This window comes from Populus euphratica, unplaced genomic scaffold, assembly GCF_000495115.2.
Source record: "Populus euphratica unplaced genomic scaffold, PopEup_1.0 scaffold25.1, whole genome shotgun sequence".
NCBI classification, from domain to species: Eukaryota; Viridiplantae; Streptophyta; class Magnoliopsida; order Malpighiales; family Salicaceae; genus Populus; species Populus euphratica.
The window spans coordinates 2,860,394-2,874,869 of record NW_011499851.1 but is presented as its reverse complement, the minus strand read 5'-3'; the positions used below and the strand labels follow the sequence as shown (position 1 = coordinate 2,874,869).

At 35.6% G+C, this 14,476-nt stretch overlaps 1 protein-coding gene and 1 long non-coding RNA gene across 4 annotated transcripts; one reads left to right on the top strand and one right to left on the bottom strand.

Moving 5' to 3' along the window:
- Positions 1-3,826: 3,826 nt before the first annotated feature.
- On the top strand, positions 3,827-5,754 carry LOC105121617 (expansin-like B1). The gene is made up of 5 exons (XM_011020342.1): positions 3,827-3,994; positions 4,142-4,248; positions 4,408-4,589; positions 4,921-5,053; positions 5,373-5,754. Exons 1-5 carry the CDS (start codon positions 3,850-3,852, stop codon positions 5,574-5,576), a joined length of 771 nt encoding a protein of 256 aa, XP_011018644.1. The 5' UTR covers positions 3,827-3,849; the 3' UTR covers positions 5,577-5,754.
- Positions 5,755-6,018: 264 nt separating this feature from the next.
- On the bottom strand, positions 6,019-14,340 carry LOC105121616 (uncharacterized). Of its 3 annotated transcripts, none has more exons than XR_841578.1 (7): positions 14,260-14,340; positions 13,256-14,161; positions 11,244-11,347; positions 10,259-10,332; positions 9,933-10,108; positions 6,421-6,565; positions 6,019-6,311 (listed from the first exon to the last, which is right to left on the bottom strand). It is a non-coding gene; the product is annotated as an uncharacterized LOC105121616 (long non-coding RNA). The 3 variants fall into 3 exon arrangements; XR_841579.1 differs by lacking the exons at positions 6,019-6,311; positions 6,421-6,565 and adding exons at positions 9,566-9,819; positions 12,019-12,083; XR_841577.1 differs by lacking the exons at positions 6,019-6,311; positions 6,421-6,565 and adding an exon at positions 9,568-9,819.
- Positions 14,341-14,476: the final 136 nt, after the last annotated feature.

Sequence of the window (14,476 nt, the reverse complement as noted above, 5' to 3'; positions counted from 1 at the left end):
TAGTTTTCAATGACTATTATATTTTAGAACATTGTAGGGTAAATCCTTTTTTTTTTGTTTTGTTTCAAGGTTAATATATATTGGCCTCGAGTCTTTTGCTACTATAAATATTGAAAGAAAATTTAGCTATGTATCTCGAATTTCAATTCTATGTATTAAAAATTATCTTATATACCATACGTATTGAAAGTAAACTAGCACTTATTCCTTCTCTTTTTAATACTTTAGACTTAAGAACTAGTTACTTACTAGCTACTAGCACTTCCTCTTATTCAATTTTGATCTCCTCCATTCAATCTTATATAAACAATAAAAATAAATAGATTTTCATATAAAATCAAGAATCAACTAAATGAACTAAATGACAAGATGTTTTGTCGTGACTATAATATTCTGTAGAAAATGAAGAGGAGCAAATTACAAAGACCGCCTAATCCTAATAAAAACTAGGGAAATTGAAGAACCAAGAAACAGGAGCACTGTTCCGGTGCTCAGAGAATATGCACACATGCATGATTAGAATTTATTATGAATATGAATTTATTTTAATAATTATAATATTTTACTGATTTCCAAAACTGTAGTAAAACTCCGAATAATTTATTTTCCTTTTATTTTTAGAGACACGTAATCCAATCTCTACGCACAAACAAGTGCCCTTAATTAGTGGCAGTCTAGTTCTAGGATGCCCCAGGTTTCGGAAAGTTGATGAGAAGTTGATTACTTCTTTGCTACTCTGGGGTCTCTGCTTTACACGAGCCACCTGTGGCGTGGTGGTTCCAAGAGACCAAATAATTGGTTATTTCCTGGAAACTTTTTCCTGGGGTAGATATGGTTCATGAACCAGCACACATAAGGTCAAACTGATCATATCAAATGACGTTATATGGGTTAGATAGATATGGTTCGACTCATGTGACACAGGCATCACTGTGAAGGTTTTGCACGAGGGCTTGGTGATATGGAAGTTTTACTAGATTCTGATATTTGGGCTCCATTAATCCAGTACTTGTTTTGCCATTGCATACAGTCCAAATTACCTCCGTGCACTGCAACGAGCCGAGTATATACTAAGACAAACGGCGGCACTCGGTTGAGCTTTTACGTGGAGTAGAGGCCATAGCAAACCTGTCCGGATTCTCGAGGATGAAGTCTTCCCTTAATTTATAACCTCTTAAAGGAAAGACAAGGCCGAAAGAACAGAGAGGGAAAGAGTACGGCATTAGCTCCGAAACATGCTACGTACAATCATATATTGCTTAAGATATTACTCTAGACCTGAGGATAGTGGGACGAGACTACTGTTTTAAATTAAAGATCGAACAAATTAACAAGATTGGTATATTAGTAGCAATGAAAAACTTTGAGAGCTTGAACAAGGTTTCATGGTGGCATCTGACCTACGCAACACGTCATTACTCGTTCGACTCATGCCATACAGGGCTTGTAATTCTCTTGTAAAATATCAGGGTTGTCATCAAACACTATCTTTCTGGTTGCTGCGTGAAAGGTTCACGCGCACTGCACAGATATTTTAAAACCTTTTTGAGTGAATTTTACTGACGGCTTGCTGAAACTAGTGCTTCCTATCGTCATGGCTGATGTGGCTTCCTGCCAGTCTCCGTCGGCATTCTGCTTGCGCGTCTTCTCTAGCCTGTCAAGTAATTTCCAGCCAGCTTGGCTAAATTCTTGCGCTCATGAAACACAAGTAGTTAGAACTTGGAACAGGCAAAGATAATAAATGGACTCAACTTCGGAGGACCATATTAAAAAAAAAAAAAAAGACGAGACGACAAAAATATTTTTCATGTACATGCAACTTAGCCCCAAAAGGTATAAAATTAAAAGGAGCCCCAAAAGGTATAAAATTAAAAGGGGCTCAATATCTGTGATGTCTTCAATTCAATCTTTAAAGATTTAATTGCTATAAACTAATAAAATTAAATTTTATTTTACAAAATCAAGCATTAATGCATCATTAAAATATACTCAACACCTCAAATCCCTATCCATATACAAACAAAACAACCCGCAAAGCCGATACCCGTATAATTGCAATGCTAGAGGGCCAAATTTAAAATAAAAAAATTGAAAGAACAAAACATAAAAAACGAAAAGACAAACAAAATGAAACTATTGAAGATTACTGTTGTATCCACATTGTTTATTAAGGAGGTCTATAGTAATTTCAACTTCAGATTTGCAGGGCTAAATTAAAAAATAAATAAATGAAGGACCAAAATATAGAAAACTGTAGGACAAAATAAACTAATGTGGATTACGGTCGAAATGTACAGTAATTCCTCCTTCAGTTTCAATCCTTTTGTAATTCTAATGTGATGTGATGTCAAAATTCTTTGGAATGCTTGAAACTGTGACTTCTGAAACATAACACAAGATGCCAGTCATCTCAGTGGTCTTCATTCACATTTTAATATTTTATGATCCAAGTTCAATGTTTTCAGAAGAATCTGTTATTTACTCAGAATCCAATGCACAGTTTTCAGTTGAGCAAATCATGATTTACTGTGTTGTTCAGAATTGTATTTTATAAAGTTTAAATTTATTTTTTTATTTTTTTAAATTGTTTTAATGTGATAATGTTAAAAATAATTTTAAAAAATAAAAAAATATTTTAATATATATATATATATATATAAAAAAACAACTATTATTACACTCTACTCTTCCTTATAAATGTGCGTTTCGTGCACACCTCCCTACCAATATAAATCAAAACCAGTGTGATAATAACTAGTGAGAAAATTAATAGATGCCCAATCCATGGGCTCTTCTGTGGAAATGCACCCAGCTGCCCTCCATTTTACAAAGTTCTCCAGTCAGATTGTTTAAAGTATCCAATCCTAGTTGCATCCAAACTCCCTCTCCAATCAGCCATCATGGTCCCGCAGCTTGTCCGTGTGAACAGCTAACATCTATTTCCACGAATGCATGTTTTTATGGTAAGAATATTTGAGAATATATTAAAATAATATTTTTTTTACTTTTTAAAATTTATTTCTAACATTAACTCATAAAAAAACATTTAAAAATATTAAAAAATTGATTTAAAACAAGAAACATATTCAAATTTTAACAAAAACATGGCCCAAACTCATTGCCGAACACACGAGTGGAAGCAGAATAAAACGTGATTAGAAATGCACGCTAGAGAACTCTTGAATTTGGCAAATTAAAGAGAACACTTCACACTGAAAGCAGTTTAAATAAAGACTTCTTGTTAAGACCAAAGACTTCAACAACCAAAGAAAAAGCGCTATAAGGTTGTAAAGGAGAGAGATTGCAGTTTTTTTATACTGTACTAAAACAACTCATCCTAATACCAGTAAACAACTCATCCAAATACCAGGTGTGTAAGAAATTATGATAGTTATGGTTTTAAAAAAAAAATTTGGTTTGAGAAATTAGGTGTCCGGATAAAATTACATGCATGGATGAATTTTTAGTACATGTAAAATGAAAAGTAAATCTAATAAAAAACAAATTACTTTAGTTGAAACCAAGGTTTGAAATACATAATTGTATGAAGTTCCGTTCCATGTAAGAAATAAAAGCTATATGACTAATTAAAGTAGTTTGTTCTTCTGTAAAAAACCAGAAGCCACCACGTTACTAAACACTCAATTAGAAGGTCGCTTGGAAACAACCATATCAGAAATTCCACTCAATGAAAATATTGTTTTATCTCAATGTCAAACTTGGCAATGCCTCCCAAACTAAAGAACATGGGCGGCTTGTTTCGCTATAAATACCACAAACCTTGTTTATTTCATGCATTACCCCCTTGTCTTCTTTGCTTTTATTGTCTTTGCTCTTTGTATACCGACAATGGTTCCTACTCTGCAGTTCCTTTTGTTCCTTTCAGGAACTTTGCTTTTTATGCAGACTCTAGCAGAGGCTGCAACATGTAGCGACTGTTTCATTCATTCTAGGGCAGCTTACTATCCAAATTCTAATGAAAATGGAACAGACAGTAAGAGACCTCTAATAAAATATTTAAAAAAAATTAGATTACTACCAATTGAGCATGCTAATAAAATATTTAAAAAAAATTAGATTAACCGTGCACTTACTACCAATTGAGCATCCATTCTTACGAGTCTCTTCTTATGAATTGCAGCAGGCAGATGTGGATACGGTTCATTTGGAGCAACCCTTAACGACGGAGATGTATCAGCTGTATCTGACCTCTACCGTGATGGTGTCGGCTGTGGCGCTTGCTACCAGGTACTAATTAAAAGCATCATAATCACTTGTACGCAAAATATTAATAAAAATAATTGCATACCAACATTTTTTTCCCCCTGCTATAGCATTACATAGCCTGATTCTATATTGGTTCTCTTTATATGTCGAAATACTCACCATTGTGATTTACTGAACCAGGTAAGGTGCACCGACAGTCAATATTGCACTGACAAAGGAGTCACCATTGTTGTAACCGACCATGGATCAAGTCATAACACTGACTTCATTCTCAGCAGAAGAGCCTTTAGTCGGATGGCTCAAACAACAGATGCGGCTGCATCTTTATTAGCCCTTGGAGTAGTTGATGTTGAATATAAACGGTAAGATTTGTGTGATGACTTTATGCAGAAGACCTCTTATTTTTTGATTCACAAGAGACAGGTAAAAGAAACTTGTGACTCAATCAAAGAGTCAAACGCTACGCTTTTAATAGGGTGAGGAAAAAGAAGTGTATTGGTTTTAACCATCAGCACGGCCAACACTTCAAATAATCTCCCCAAAGATGAAGTCTTAAAATAGTAGGGTTATCATGCATCATTATTACGAAAAATGCTACCATGGCCGGCTATTCCATTGTTTTCCTAATGAAAACTTCTGCTCTGTATTTCATGAAGGTTTGTCAGGGACTAATTCAACTCTTTCTCCATGCAGTGTTTCATGCAGCTATCCAAACAAAAACATAACCATCAAAATCGATGAGAACAGCAACCACCCTTCTTACATGGGTTTTGTCGTTTGGTATCAACAAGGAAGGAGGGATATCACTGCTGTTCTCCTGTGTGAGGTAATATGCACTGTATGTAAATATTAAATGCACCTTTTAATCTTCGAAATAATTTACTATCCAATCACTTGATTTCGTATTCAGCTTCAAGAAAACTATGTGTCACCGATGATATTAAAAGGGAATTTTAAATAGTAAAATATGATGGCAAAGGGAATATTAGCTGATATAACACAGGAAGAAGAAACTGAAAGTAAAGATAGTAAGAGCAGCCACTAGTCTCTAGCTCATTGTATAAAAGCAAGCAAAATTAAATCGTCCAGTTTTTACATGTTATTTGAGTCGGTGAAACTGTTACTAACAAAAGTTTTATGCGCAGACACAAAATTTTGCGTGCAAGGTCTTGGACAGAACCTATGGAGCTGTATGGACAACTACTTCACCCCCCAGTGGACCCTTGTCACTTAGAATGTTATTCAGTGAAGAGGATGGAGATGAGACATGGGTAGTTCCAGTCAACAACATACCTAATGACTGGAAAGCTGGGCAAACATATGATACAGGAGTACAAGTGAACTCATAAAATCATGGGAAGCAGATAAATTTATCCAAACAAGCCCCTAGCTCTTCATTTTATTTATAATTTTATCTTTTTGCCTTTGTACACTGGTATACGGTCTAATAAGAGAAATTCATGAAAGTTTAATGTTGACTGTAAAATTTCCAGGCATACTAATAAAATTTGAATTTTTTTTCCTTTACTCTCCTCCTTATCTTTAGCCAGAACGTCTGCTACTAGTCAACATCACAAATTTAATTTAAATAAAGGAAAAGACTGCACTTATACCTTTAGATGCTTACAAATCAATATACTTTGGCGCATAGCAGAGTTACTGGCGAATAAGATTTCGAACTTCTACACCAACTAGTCAACATCACAAATTTAATTTAAATGAAGGAAAAGACTCCACTTATCCCTTTAGATGCTTACAAATCAAATATACTTTGGCGCATCGCAGAGTTACTGGCGAATAAGATTTCCAACTTCTACACCGTTGATCACCGTTGGAAATAGAAGGGTGCAAGAGGGGGGAAATTCCTCAAGACATTTACGAAAGTGAAGTCCAACACTTCCTTGTTCCATCTAACAACTACTACTTGGGTACTGTGTAACATATAAAGAGAAAATCAGTTGATGTCAGCAACCTAACCCGATTGTGCTAATTGACTCATCATCCTTCCATTATCAGAGATTAACAGCATCAAGTAGCATCTTTGACTAAAATTCTCAGAAGATGCAATCAGACCGGAATCCTTGCTAAAATGACAAGATGTCGTGTTACTATTGGAGACCTTAATTTGGTTGCGGGATAAAAACAAAGTTACAGATAAATACTAAAAGAATCATGGTTTTCCTTTCAGAATACCTCTTTTACTTGAAGATTCAAAGTTATGTAGCATGCACTTAAAATCCTGTAAATACACCACCTTCAGAAAGCTCCGAAATCCAGAAATTTGCAAGAGGTATAACCTTTTAAGTGGAGAGATTACTCTCAAGCAGCCCATCTCTATCTGTTAGCAAAGAGTGATGAAGTTCAGCTTATCTAAAACCAAACATCTGTTCAGTTGAGTTCAAAACAAACAAAATTTCAAACTGGAGATTCTGTTAGTGAGAGAAGTGAACTACCTTGCAGCCTCCATTGCTATCACTAATATTACATCGTTCTTGCCGAAAGGAATTAAGATTTGCATGAGTAGCTCAATCTATTGCTGGTTTTGCAGGAACTTTTGTGTTCGATAATGTTTCTGCTTCAAGTTTGAAAAGGTAAAAATAGCCCCTTTTTTTTTCAAGTTTCCTTACATGAACTGACAGAAGCATGTGATAAAATTTATGCCTAGTGTTTAAAACCTGGGAGAGAATCTGAGACTGTCTCACGATTGTTTTACATTCTACCCAAAAGTTTGTGCATAACCCATGACCAATTGGACTCCCGGAGGCAAATCTAACTTTAACTGTTCTACAGTCACTTGGCATTAACAACAGCAATGAAGGCCATGGTAATTACACATCTCATCGTCATGAGTGGATGAATAATACATTGGAAAACCTAAAATATTAACCCCCTTGAGGACCATGCCATTGGTGATCTGCCAAATTTACGATCAAAAGGCAGCAATTCCAGTGGCTGGTCTTAATCTTTATAAATAAGCTTTCCCAAGGGAAATAAATAAATAAATAACGCCAAACATGAGTTTTTGCATGTAATTTCACCAAATCTACTGTTTCTTGTTCTCTTTCCCCTGTTTAGATGACCCTATTTAGGTAGGGTTTGGTACTATAGTGGCAGTTATTTTTTTGATCGGAAATGCATCAAAAACAACAAAGACGAGGCAACTAGAAACAAGCAGCTTCAATCAACCCAAAATTTACTCTGTAAACTCCGAATATGGTGACAAGGCTCCGTGCCTTTCCCTGGAAATAGTGCAACCGCATTTGCCAAATAAAGTTTTCCCTGATGGCATATTAGAGATCGCAAGGATAAGCCACAATTGATCACTGATCTCTGGGCAATGATTGAGGTCTCAGGACCTGATTCAACAACTCAGTTCATGACCACCTTGAATTAAAGCTGTTGCACTTTTTACTAGTCCAACATGCTTTAGCTTTTGGACAAAGATAGAAACTACCCTCAAGCTCTTCATATGAGAAAATATTGTTGAGAAAACTACGAACAAATAACTGGATATCAATTTAACCGGATCAATTTACAAGTTTCAATTTTTTTTCTTTTTTGTGCAATCAAAATCAAGATCAACCAATTAACAAATATAATGTAACAATCACATAAATTAATAATAAATTAACAACAAGATTTTTACGTGAAAAACCTGATGCGGGAAAAACCACGGGACTATAGTCCACCTAAAAACTTTCACTATCAACAAATAATGAGTTCACAATTGTTCTTCTTCAAAAATAATGAGTTCATAATTGTTCTTCTTCAAATTCAACTAAGAGTTACAGCATATATATCATCAAAAACAACATATTCTTGGAATACAATAAGATTAAAGAGAGAAATGTTTAAGAAAAGCTCACAACACTAACAGCCTTATTTTCTATCAAAATGACCAGCTTCCACACCACCAATCTTCAATCCAACCATTCAGAATGAAGAGTAACGTGTCTAGAAGCTGCTATCAAAATCTCAGCCCAATCCAACAGTGAACGAGCTGGAAATCAAAGAAAGAAGACATACTGCTCTACTTCCTCTTTCTTTCTCATGTTTTTCTCCTCTGTTTTTGCTCTTTTTCAATTCTATTCTACTCTCTCTGCCTTCTACAGTGGCAAACCATACATTAATTCAAAGAGGTAGCCAGCTGCCTTTTACTAATTAATGTGGTGATCCCACCATCACATGGTACGGAACCACACATAACAAATCTTCACCTAACACATTATATGAGGAATTCGTCATACTGATGATCAACATGTAAGCTTTAATTTAGAAGGTTCTACTAAGCTTGTTTTCCTTCTGCAAAACTCAAACTTCTCTCTAAGTAGAGGTTTGGTCATCATATCTGACACATTGTTATCGGTATAGATCTTCTCAACAACAAATGACTTCATCTTTATAGCATCTCGAATCCACTGATATCTAACCTCAATGTGCTTTGTGTGAGGTCCATTGAGGTTAGATATCAGTGGATTCGAGATGCTATGGAGATGAAGTCATTTGTTGTTGAGAAGATCTATGCCGATAACAACATATCAAATATGAAGACCAAACCTCTACTTAAAGAGAAGTTTAAGTTTTGTAGAAAGAAAATTTGGTAAAACCTTCTAAATTGAAGCTTACATGTTGATAGCCAGTATGACGAATTCCTCACATGGTGCATGAGGGGAAGATTTGTTGTGTGTGGTCCCGTACCATGTGACGGTGGGACCACCATATTAATTAGTAAGAGGCAACCAACTGCCTCTTTGAATTAATATATGGTCTACCACTATAGAAGGCAAAGAGAGAGTAGAATAGAATTGAGAAAGAGAAAAAACAAAGGAGAAAAACATAAGAAAGAAATAAGAAGAGGCAACAGAGTAGTCTATCTTCTTTCTTTGATTTCCAGCTCGTTCACCGTTGGATTGAGCTGAGATTTTAACAACTTCTAAACACATTATTCTTCATTCTGAACGAATGGATTAAAAATTGGTGACTTCTAGACACATTACTCTTCATTCTGAACGAATGAATTAAAAATTGATAATATGAAAACTAATCGTTTTGACAGAAAATAAAGCTGTCAGTGTTGTGAGCTTTTCTCAAACATTTCTCTCTTTAATCTTATTGTATTTCAAGAATGGGTTATTCGTTATAATATATATGTTATAACTCTCTTTAATCTTATTGTATTCCAAGAATGGGTTGTTTCTTATAATATATATGTTATAGCCTTTAGTTGAATATGAAAAAGAACAATTGTGAACCCATTATTTGTTGATAGTGAAAGTTTTTAGGTGGACTGGTCCGTGATTTTTTCTATGTGAACCCATTATTTGTTGATAGTGAAAGTTTTTAAGTGGACTACGGTCCCGTGATTTTTCCTATATCGGATTTTCCACGTAAAAATCTTGGTGTTGATTTATGTGATTATTGCATTATATTTGTTGATTGTTTGATTCTAATTTTAATTACAAAAAAAAAAATTAGAACTTGTGAATGGATCCGGCTAGTTTGATGTCCGGTTATTTGTTCCTAGTTTTACCAACAAACATGGACCTCCATATGGATACTGCAAAACAACGGTTGTTCTCCTTGCATCATTTGCTGAAAATTGAAAACACTGCAAATATTATATTTATCCAATTTCTTCGATCAATTAATTCAAAATATGGGTTAGTCCGTGCAAGAGTGAGCAATTAATTCAAATATAAACTCACCATTACTTCGATCAACCCCATCCCAAAGTGTTCCTGGTTTTATACCATATCGATTGATTTGGTGCAGCATCAAATCCTCGTTTTATCCAGCTGGGACCTGGTATGTCCTGGGGAATTAATTCCGTCATCTTCTCACTATCCCCTAGGTCTACAAGAACAGGTTCAGAGCACTTTTTCTGCAACATGTCAAGAATATCCGAAACATGTCAAGACTCAATATTTAAGAATCAAAGTCAAACAGAAAATCATTTGTATTTTTAGAAACGGAAAACACTAGGTACCAAACCGCAAAATCTAAGCCAAATTTTAATCGGTCAGCTAATCACCTTGACCAAATGTTACAATGGGATCATCCCATCGTACTCTTTTCTTCAGCATTTTGTCAAGCTCTAGATCATCCCTGCAAATACAACATGCATCAACAAATTGCTATATCACACAAAGGTTCATTTCTTTCCCTATCTTTCTTTGGATTTAAAAGAAGACCCCAACATTTTTCCCTCATAAAAAAGAACAATAATATTAAGTTAAAAGAAAAGCTTTAAAAAATTGATGTGATCCTTTAATGAGAGAAACATGAAGGATACAGCAGTCCACAATGCTATTAAATAAAATTAACAATGAGGGAGCTTTCATCATGCATCTTATTCATCCAACACGCTAATCTAGTGTTAAAAAACATTCAATCCAAGATTTCAGTTTCAGAACAAACACACTGCCTATTTTGCATCGAGAAATTGTTCATTGCTAATTCTTAACAGATTGAGCAGGTAGCCTTTGAAGAAAATTTGGAAAAAAATGGATATTGAAAGTGGCTAGCTTCTCAGCTTCTTATTTACATCCAGTTTTCTCGTCACACAGTGCCAGTCTTTGTTGCCGGGATGATGGGTTTAGCAAATCAACTTGAAGGGTTTTCTTTTTCTTTTCTTTTCTTTTTTTTTTTTTGGTATTTTTTTAGCCAAATGGTATTTTTTACAGGAAGCTGAAATTCTATCAACACCACCAACAACAATGATGACAATTGCAGATGTGTCCAATAGTTAATCAATGACTACTTCAGTTTGCAACAAGCAATATTATCAGAGACTTTTGGTAAGGGATACTGGAAGAGTGTGACAAGGTGAGAAATTCGATTAATAGCGGGCAAAACAGAACTGACAAAAAATAAGAGAGAAAAGGAGAGATTCCAGAGGTTTATTTGGTAAAATAGCTAGCATAAAAAAATTTCAGTTGACTGATACAAACATGAAATTACGACACATTCAAAGCAAATACTGGCACCAAGGCATTGTTTGGTATGCTTAGTCTTACCTAGTCCGCGCAAATAACTTTTCCTTCTCCAGGTCTAACTCCTCCAACCTAGCTTCAGCTTCCCGCTTTTGAGCCAAGCCCTTTCCCCACTCTAACTTACTCTACTGATTAAACAATGCAGCGAAGAAGTAAAACTCATGCTTCATGTATGAAAAAAGGATAAAAAGATAACTAAAACACCAAAAGAACAAAATAAATACAGAATGGTCCGAAAATAGTTACAGGAAACAAGGAACACTCATGTTGCAGCACGATACTTTATCGAAGAAAATTCCAAACCTATTGGAGGCTTCATAATATTAGTGCCCTAAGGACATGTCTTTGGTTTGTTTACGGCAACATAATATCATTTCCCTCAACAAACCAAATAGCATCCAAACTCCAAACAGTACCAGGATACAAATTAACTTACCAACTAAGCCCACCATCTAAGAGCCTACCCTGTTTTCAAAACCCATGCTGCGAACCACATGTTGAATTTTTCTGGTAACTATGTCCATGCAAACACCCACACAGAGAGAGATAAAAAGCCATTAAAGAACTGTGCAAACTGCAAAACCCCAATCCTTGCGAAATAAACATCCATCCAAACATATAAACAACTTTAACTAATATCAACAAGGCTCTTTTATCCCAAAAAATCATATAGTTCCAAGACAATACCAGTCAGATTTAAGTCAGTGAATCCACTACCACAGAAACAACTAAAGTATCAAATTATGACATATAAGACCACTCAAGAATGTGCGTTCATAAATACAAGTTAAAATAGTACCCCGGGTTTTTCTTCAACTTTTTGTTTCAATTCCAAGTAATTATCCTTTGATATGCACTCTTCTGCTGTATTGATTAGTAAAGCATGGTTAAAAGCATGTTCAAAGTATCGTTGGTTACACTCTCAAGTAGGATAGGTTTCATGAAACCAAAACATAAGCAAACACCAGCTCGTTCACTTCTCCATGTTACTGTCAGATTGCGCATTAGCTATATTAAATCAGCATAGAATGCCACTGCCCTACACCATGATATTCATTAAGGGCCACCAAAATGTTCTAGTTTAAATTAAGCATCAATAAATGGAAGCCAAAATTGTAATAAGAAATTTATGTGTACAATTTAATGGTAAAAAGAGCAAGAATTATAAGAGAAAAGGTACTATTCCTTTTTTCAAGACAAAGAAGCATTTTCCGGCCATTAGTGGTAATTTTTGCCTGATTCAATGTATTTGCAAGCTGAATGCTGGAAATATTACTCATATCACAAGGTCACTTAAATATGAAAACAACCCTATCGCAAAAACTCACAGGCTTGATGAACCCCTAGTTTGGCAGACATGTTGAACCCTCAGCAAATGTTACTGATAAATCTACAACTGGTGTTCGATTATTCTCACCATGATCCATGGCAGTCCCCTGTAGTAATTTAGACCACAAGGCCCTTCCTAATATTTTCAATGTCACAAACACACGAAACAAAGGGTCTATTGTTTCACCATCAAATGAGGTTAAACCCAATTTCAACAAAAGCGTTTTCACTTATGTTCGGAAAGCGTAAAATATAGAGAGACTTAATTGGTTTTACATCAAACAATTGGAAATGGAGGAGTATTTTAACACCTTTTGGAGTGAAAAAAACCAACTACCACAACCAACCACCTATGCATGATTTAAGAAACTCCTACAACACTAAGTCCACATCCTAGAAACACACAGAAAATCTTATCTCCCATCTTAGAACATCTTTACCCCATAGTTCAGTTTATGATGAAACAAACAGCAGCTTCAGCTTCCACAATCACATGTAAGAAATCCGTATGGTTAATGCGTGCCAGAGAGCTGATACTGGTTAATAGAAGGTTTTTATTCAAAAGAACTCACAGTTGAAATGAATATGTGAACAGACATTGCGCAGATGGAAAGAACATAACTACTTAATTAACCATGAAATAAGACAAATTCAGCACATGAAATGAGCAAAGAGATCAAGCACTTTAGACGCTCATAGGAACTTACAACAATGATGCGTCCTTCTTAGTTTTAAAAATTTCTTCCCGCCTACCACGACCAGTAATCAGACCAGTTTTTGGCTGTTCCTTTGAAGAAGCTGAACCAGATGATTCTTTCCAGTTTTTCCAGGTGTAGAAATGTCTTGAGCCATAGATGCACGTCAATTACCACTCTGAGTTGAACGCTGCCGTGATGATTGAGAATTATCAGGTGATCTTGATCCCTCAACATCCTTCTTGCTTCTCCTTGGGGGTGAAAGATCTGACTCGGGTTTCGGTGAAGGAGAATAGTGCCGTCGCCTCTGTTGTCTTGGAGGTCAATATCTTCTCTCAAAGGCTTCATTCAATTTAGGCAGTGCAGAAGATGATTCAGTATCAACCCTACGTCTTCGAGGTGGTGACAAATCAGGATGCAGACCACTGGAATGTTTGGATTTCGTATCAGGTTCAGGTGATGGAGAATGATGGCGTTTTCGCTGCCTTCGTTGTGATCACAAATCACTACCTTCTCCTGAAGGCTTCATCGGCGGTTCTGGAGGTAGAGTATCATTTCGATACCTTCATTGATGAGGTGGTGACAAATCTGAATTCAAATTTGTATCAGGTGCAGGAGATGGGCTATGGTACTGTCTCTTCCGTTGACGTGGAGGTGACAAATCTGTATCATCTCCACCATACTGCAAATAATTCCCTTCATGCTCAGGTGAAGGCATGTCGATCTAAACTTTCCTTTTAAGAGGAGGATACATATTGGAACAAGGATCAGCAGAAATCGCACGTTTAGGAGAAAATGTAACCCAACGATTTCCATCCTCTGCTATTGCATTGTAAGCCCGTTGAGCTCTAATTAGCTCCAGTATACTCGTTCGTTTAACTTCTCTGTCTTCTTCGTCAACTTGAGGCTTCACTTCATCTAGAAACACACGAGAATAACACACAAACACATTATCAAAGCAAGATCCAAATCCTCAAATACACTAAGGTATAGTACTGATATTTTTTATTTTTTACCAGCTGAATCATGTTCTTCCACTTCTTCAAGCTTTACTGGTTTCTTCCAAACAGGATCTTCATCAGCAACCAATGGCGGAGCCACAGAGGTAAAAAGGTAACAACTGCCCCCCATAATGTTTTTTATATTAAAATATTAATATAATAATATAGTGGATGGTTGCTTTTGAAAAGTTGTTATTGACACTCATTTCCTTTCCTTTTTTTTATCTTACCC

Excerpts from the sequence above, each read along its gene's own strand:
- LOC105121617 (XM_011020342.1), top strand. The coding sequence starts at position 3,850 with ATGGTTCCTACTCTGCAGTTCCTTTTGTTCCTTTCAGGAACTTTGCTT. Across the intron at positions 3,995-4,141 it reads TAATGAAAATGGAACAGACA|CAGGCAGATGTGGATACGGT; the intron begins GTAAGAGACCTC and ends TATGAATTGCAG. Across the intron at positions 5,054-5,372 it reads CTGCTGTTCTCCTGTGTGAG|ACACAAAATTTTGCGTGCAA; the intron begins GTAATATGCACT and ends TTTTATGCGCAG.